The sequence below is a fragment of the Castor canadensis genome, chromosome 2 (genome assembly GCF_047511655.1).
Source record: "Castor canadensis chromosome 2, mCasCan1.hap1v2, whole genome shotgun sequence".
NCBI classification, from domain to species: Eukaryota; Metazoa; Chordata; class Mammalia; order Rodentia; family Castoridae; genus Castor; species Castor canadensis.
Window position 1 is genome coordinate 87,883,090 of NC_133387.1, and position 7,027 is coordinate 87,890,116.

At 53.0% G+C, this 7,027-nt stretch overlaps 1 protein-coding gene across 1 annotated transcript; it reads right to left on the reverse strand.

Moving 5' to 3' along the window:
- Positions 1–934: 934 nt before the first annotated feature.
- Tril (TLR4 interactor with leucine rich repeats) lies at positions 935–6,424 on the reverse strand. The gene has a single exon (XM_020157034.2). The coding sequence runs from the start codon at positions 5,729–5,731 to the stop codon at positions 3,302–3,304; it is 2,430 nt and encodes an 809-aa protein (XP_020012623.2). The 5' UTR covers positions 5,732–6,424; the 3' UTR covers positions 935–3,301.
- Positions 6,425–7,027: the final 603 nt, after the last annotated feature.

Below are 7,027 nucleotides of genomic sequence, written 5' to 3' on the forward strand. Positions count from 1 at the left end.
TGTAGTATCATTTTGCCTCCAGAACTCTGGGAGGCCCTTTTTAATTGATACATTAGCTAAGGCACAGAGATTAGGTACAAAGAATGAATGCAAACTTCTGATGGTTAGTTCATTTCATCACTTATCATTACTCTGGAAGTTTACGATGCTGTACTCTATGAGGATGCCGAAAGTACTGATTCTGGAATTTTGAATACATTTCCTGGACTAGAAAGCTTTATTGTCATTTATGTCCATGTCTTAGCAAAGAAAAGGGCAGAATTAACCACAAGTACTGGATAACACCTTCCTATTTTAATGCTTTGTTACTATCCAGTAGCTGTCCATATTGCTGTTCTTTGGTGAAGATGAGGTATGTGGCACATTAGTGAAGATGTTCTGTTCTGATCACATGCTACTTACTAGGTCAACCTTGCAAATCTCTGCCTTGTGGAAGCAGTGGTCCCAATGTTTTGAGCACAATGGCTCTTTAACTGAACCCTCTTAACACACACAAAGCTTATTCTTTTTCCTTTAGGAATTTTGTCTTTTCATAAACTTTGTAATGGCAAAAGTAACCTCCAGTTCGAGAGAATTCTTTCTTGTCATTGACCATGAGAGTAAAAGGGCCTGGCTTTTAATTCACTTTCCTTTGAACAGGCAATGCCTGCTAAGACCCAATCATCGCTGCTGTGGCTGGAGGTTACCAGCATTAACTGAAGCTGACCATCTGATTTTAGAGTCATCTCACTGTTTCTTTGGGTAAAATGTCACACAACCGTTTCTTTAAGACAAAATCCGTACTTGCCCGTGGAACTAAAACTTTTCAAAAATGGAAAGAGAACGGAAATACTTCAAGCTTACATTTCATTTTCATGGATGAAAACTGGCAAAAATGCATTGTATCCTTCAAAAGTGAAAAAAAAATTTGTAAACTCCAAAAGCAAAACATGTCTACGAGTAAGAGGGTTTATTGACATAACTGAACATAACAATGTATAACATTTATTCACTTCCCACTGAAGACTTTCCAGCGAAACTGTTTTAAGTCAAACACAGATCCAGGTATTAAGCATTTTCATTCATGGTGAAAAGTTGGATGGTGGATGGAATCAGAGGTCACCAGAGGTCTTTTCCAGACTTTCAATGGGACTCAATATTACGCTGCTGCGCAAAAGAAACAGCTAAGAGATGCAATTGTGCTATGCATCTTTTTCTTTTTAAGCCAGAAATATAAAAGGCTCCAGATAGCCTGCAGGGTGAGAATAAGACTGATGAATTCTACCTCTCCCATGTACCCATATACTCTGAATCTAAAACAAGACTTGGCAGCAAACAAAGAATGACAGTCTATTTCCTGTGGTTTATTAAGTTTTGGCCCTGCAGATAAGACTGCCAGAAAAGCAGCTGTAGTTTAAGTGGTCTGGACATTTACTCATCTGAACATAAACAAAGACCAGCTAATTTAGATCCCTGGGCCCCTACTTGACTGCTGGAACAAGGGCAGCCATGGCTCCATCTAGGGCAAACATAAAAGGAATGAACTGGGTTGCAGGACCCCTGGACTGTGATGGATTCCCTGAGTCATCCTGACCCTCAGAGGTTTGAGGCCCTAAACAGAAGAGTTACTGTTAGCCTGAGCACCACTGGAGTGGCCTCCACAGTTCTGCATGCCAAGAAATCCATAACCACGGTGACTATGACCACAGTGTACACCCTTGTAGTGACTGCACTTTTAGACCACACACAAAATTACTAATGTAAACCCAGCCACTACAGTTAGCAATAAACATGTACTTCATAGATATCAGGGAACAAAAGTAGCCAAGTAGCTAAAAACAACTGAACAAATACAGGGGCCTAATCCTAAATTTAAAAACAAAAAATTGAAAAGAAATACTGCAACTATTTACTAAAAGGTAAGATTTAATAACACAGTGAGACACTGGGTAGTGGAAAGATTAATTTGCAAAATATGTAATTCTTTCACAGTGAGGTTTGAGTACACATAACAATCTCCTGGTTTTAGTAGAAACAGACACCCACTGACATATTTTTTCACATTTGTTTTCCATAATTTCTTCCCATGTATTATTTCATACAAAGAGAGACATTAATGTGGTCAAAGATTACACTATCAATTGCCAATCCCCTTTTGTTTTGTTTTTGCAGTGCTGGGGATGAACCCAGGGCCTCTCACTTACAAAGCAAGTGCTCTATCACTGAGCTACGTTTCCAGCGTAGCTGGGACAATCATCTTTTGGTTCCCTTTTAGAAATTACCTTCATCATTTAACTAAGGTCACTCAGGAGAAGCAGGCACAGCCAGTTTGAGTGCTGCTGATAAAAATGCAAAAAGAAGTACATCACATTCTTACCCATCTAGACACAGGGTTAGTTAGGGATGTGGTAAGTGGGCTGGAAGCCAGAGTTCCCTCTAGAGGGTCACCAATTACATACATATTGCATTCTTTTCATCAAATCTGTCATTATTTTTTTCCACATATAGGTTTAAAAAATTAAAACCACAGGAGTAACCCTGACAGAGAAGTCTTGCATGCAGCCTTCTCCTGAGAAAAGTATGTCATCTTAGTTACCCTCAAAGTCAGCAAACGTTCATTTGTGTCCTGTTCATGTTAAAAAGAAGAGTTGAACAGGCCAAGTCCAACTAAAAGTCTTTGAGCTTATTGGTCAGTTAAATGTCAGAGGTCTTCACATTGTTGAAAAAAAATAGTGTCTCTTATTATTTAAACCTTAAGATTTCCTGAATGCTCTACCAGCCAAAAGAAAAAAGTTCCTTGGAGAAGTGCTACCACCTGCTTACCTCATGCTCTTAGCAGAGACCACCAAACCAGTGGGGTCAGTTGCCAAGTCTCCTTTATAATGGTGGTAAGTTCCTTTTTCCTTAAATAGAAACAGAACTCTCTTTGACACTGAGCAAACAAAAGCATGCACCCAAATCTTCCTGGCCATGTTGGGGGCGCAAAGCATCCTTTTCCAACCCAGAGAAGGCTAGGCTACTGTACTGCAATGCTACAAGAGCCATTCCTTAGCTCTGCTCTGCTGAAAAAGGCCTCCCACCTCTGCCCCTGCCAAACCATTTGTCCCCAGTCCTGGCTTGACCACCAAGCACCATCCATTTACTTCATGAGTGAACACCTGGGAGCAAAGAAGTGGACGGTGGTACCCAGATTGGCTCTCTGTCCCCTGTGGCCTCTCTGGTCTGATAAAGCAGACCTTCTGTTAGAGGGGTTGGGGAGCCCCACGGAAAGGTGGCTCTTCAAGGCCAACAAGATAGTCTCCACAAGCCTGGAAGCCTTGACCTAGTCTGCAAATCTTTGTAGGAGGTGATCCTCCCGTCTCAAGCTGCCACTTGCGCCACCGCCAGCACTGTCCATGAAGCGGTCGCAGGGGAACTCAATGAGGTCTGCCTCGTTGAGCGCGCACACCGTAGTGCGTGGCCGGTGCGACTGGAATCCCGAGAAGTCCGCGGACACGCCGGTGCCCATGGAGCGCAGGGGCCGTCGGGTGGAGTACATGTGGCGCACGTGGACCGGGGCCCCGCCTTTCCGTCTGGCGCGCAGCTTCCTCCGCAGCCAGCGCGAGGCCCAAGCCGCCAAGGCCAAGAGCACCAGCAGCGCGTTGACTGCCAGAAGAGCCATGGTCAGCAGCTGGTAGTCGACGCCACCCCGGCTCCCTGCCTCTGGCAGGGTGACCAATCCTGCGCAGTGGTCCCGGGGGGCCACGGGGCAAACTCGGCCCCCAAGCACGCCCTCCACACACACCAGGTAGGGGGTGTCCCCGCGCAGTTCGCGCAGCGTGGCCGAGTCGCTGCGCTCGGGCAGGTAGACGAAGCGGTGGAACTTGGGCTGCTGGCCAAAACGATCGAAGAGCAGGCGGAAGCGCGCGCCACCCAGCGGCCCCGGGCTACGGTGCTCGCGCACGGCCCAGCGCACCGAGGCGCTGTCGGTGCCCACCACCTCCACCGTCAAGTTGCACAAAATGAACTTGTTGAAGTCACACGGGTCCGACACCAGAGGCGGAAGCCCGACCCCGCCATCTGACTGGGCAGCGTGCTCCTGCTGCTCCGCGGCCAGGCGCTGCTTTGCTGCGCGCTCCTTGGAGTCCCTGGCAGGCAGTGGCGCAGAGGCAGGCTCGGCAGTCGGGGTGGGCTCCGTGTGGACGGGATCCACACGAGTCGGACGTACCCGCTCCCGCTTCTCATGAAGGTCCAGGGGCTGTGGAGCACGGCCCACTGCCGCAACAGCAGAGGGGCCGTGATGCTGGAGGCCCGGACCCCGCCGGCTCAACCTTAGACTACGGTTGCTCATGAGCTCCCTGGCGGCCCCATCCCAGGCCACCCCAGCTAGAAATCGCCCCCGCTGCTGGGGCTCCGGCTGCGGTGGCAGCTCTTCCACGAGATCTCCTACAGGGGGCGTCATCTCCTCCCTGGCAGTTGTGGACGGGGACCGCTGTCTACTGTCGGCGGTTGGCGAGGGCGAGGCATTCGCACAAGACCCGTTCTGCAGCAGCTGGTCATCCAGGTAATCCAGGTACTTGCCCCGCAGGGCCGGGGGGTGGCGACACTGCACAAAGACCGTGAGGAGCCGGCCCTGCGAGTGCCAGTCGCCCATCCAGCGTTTCAGGCCCCGAAGCCGGCAGTCGCAGGTCCAACCGTTGCCGTCTAGATCCAGCCGGTAGAGGGCCGGGCTGGCGGCGAAGATGTCTCCGGAGAGGGCACTGAGCGCATTGTCGCGCAGGCTGAGCTCGCGCAGCCGGCCCAGGTGGCCGAAGGTGGCGGGGTGCAGGACAGACAGCTCGTTACCACTTAGGTCCAGCGCTTCCAGGCTCTGCAGAGGTTCCAGCAGAGCCAAGGGAAGCTGGCTTAGCCGATTGCCCTCCAGGCGCAGCTCACGAAGGGCCTCCAACCCCCAAAAGGTCTCAGGCGCGAGATGCGTGAGCTGGTTGCCCCTGAGCGAGAGCAGGCCGAGGCGCGGCAGGTGCTGGAAGACGCGCGGGCCGAGGTGCTGCAGACTGTTAGCAGAGAGGATGAGAGTGGACAGGGAGCGCAGCGGTGCGAAGGTGGCCGCGTGGCGTAGGGAGGGCTGCAGCTCGTTGGCAGAGAGGTTAAGGAAGCGTAACTTGCCCAGTTGGGCGAAGGCATTCTTGCCCAAAACGCGGATCCGGTTAGACTCCAGATGTAGGTAGAGCAGGTTGCTCAAGGGGGAGAAAACTGCGTCCGGCAGTGCCCCCAGGGCGTTCCCATCCAGCCGCAACTTGACTAAACTCTCCAGGCCCTCGAAGGAACCGCGGCTCAGGCGGCCGATCTCGTTTCCGTTGGCGTAGAGGATGCGCAGCTTGCGCAGGGGGGCCAGCGTGCCCGGCGCCAGCGCCTGCAAGAGGTTGTTTCCCAAGTAGAGCTCCTCCAGCCGCGAGAGCTTCTCGAAGGTCTTGGGGTGCAGAGAGCGGATCTGATTGTACTGCAGGTCCAGCCGTCGGAGTTGTCCCAGACGATGGAAGTCGAAGGCGGTGATGTTAGTTATGAAGTTGCCACCTAGACTGTAGGTGAGCACGTCTTGGGGGCTAGGCAGAGAGCTGGTCTTGGGCACAGCGCGGAGCCCCCTGTTGGTGCACAGAAGGTGCTGGGGGTGCTGGCAGTCGCAGCGATCTGGGCACACGGGCTCTGCCCGCGGCGGGATCGCAAGGCAGCCGCACAGCACGAGCAGGAAGCGCACGGTGCGGACAGCCTCCATCGCCGTCCGCCCTGCGTACTGAGGCCTGAACGTCCTCTTGGCCAGCCTGTTCTGTGTCTCCTCTGCATTCCCCTCGGCCTGGCCAGAGTCACTAAGTGGCCTCTTTCGGACTTTGCTGTGCAGTCCAACCCCTCCTCCACCCTTTGTCCGGTAGCTGGCCCGGGTCCCCGCAGGCAGGCTTCGCCCAGCCGAGTCAGGCGGCGCAGGGCGCTCCGCGAGCCCCCGGAGCTACTTGTTGCATTTCTGCAGAAAACTGTTTCTTCGGGTGTGCATCGAGGGGGAGGGGGAGGGAGCAAGACCTGGCGCTTTTTGTTTGCTGCGGAGTCCGGAGAACTGGATTCCCTGGCGCGGATTCTTCCTGCCGCGCGGATTCCCCAGCTGCAGGCGGGAGTCCTTCCAAGAGCTCCTCGGGGTGCGGCTTGGCTGCTGAGTCCAGGCGGCTTGGCCCCCGCAGCCGGCGTCTCCTCGATCTCGGTCCCGGATTCGGAGCGCAGCAGGGTAGAACAGCCCGAGGGGTGCGCGGGCTGAGTCCGGAAGGGACCCAAGTCAGCAGGCAGCGAGCAGACTGGGCGGAAATTCGTTCTTCCCACACTCTGCCCCCCAGGGACACAGGCGGAGAAAGAGGAGACGGCGGAGGGAGGACAGACCCTGGCAGGGGGAGGAGGAAACACTAAGTGACTCCGCGTCTGGTCAGCCCGAGCCCGGGACGCCAAGTGAGAAAAGTAGGGATTAAAAACAGCTGTACGGGTCGGTTACGCCGGGCTGGGGGCGGGGGTGGATTACCGGGCGAGCAAACGGGATTTGCAGACAGAGACCTTTTTATTTTAGGCGAGTACACTAGCCGCTTCGGAGCAATGAGAACGCGCCTGTTCTGATCGCTTTAACTCACTTGCTTTTCCAGGTGCCCACTCTGAGCGAGATTTGGGCAGCACGGAGTCCGCCGGCATTCTACAGGAAGTTCGGGGAGGACAGGGTTGCCACAGAAGGTGTAGGTGAACTGATGTCCAAAGAGTCCACTTCAATCCATTGTGAATTTGAGTCTTTGATGTGCTGAACCAGCAGCCCAGAGACACCGCCCCCTTCTTTAGGTGTCTGAACTATTTGCTTGATTATGCTGTAGGCAAGATGCGTAAAGAAAACGCAGAACTGGTTCTGCCGCTGTGAAAATCAGAATTTGATGATTCAGTATCACTAATTCTCGTTCAGTCTTAGAGCCTTTGGGCTAGGCTCTGCACATGTGCCTAAGTAGAATAATCAGCACAGCTCCGGTGGTAACCGCCACCTGCAGGGCCCTCC

Excerpts from the sequence above, each read along its gene's own strand:
- Tril (XM_020157034.2), bottom strand. The coding sequence starts at position 5,731 with ATGGAGGCTGTCCGCACCGTGCGCTTCCTGCTCGTGCTGTGCGGCTGC.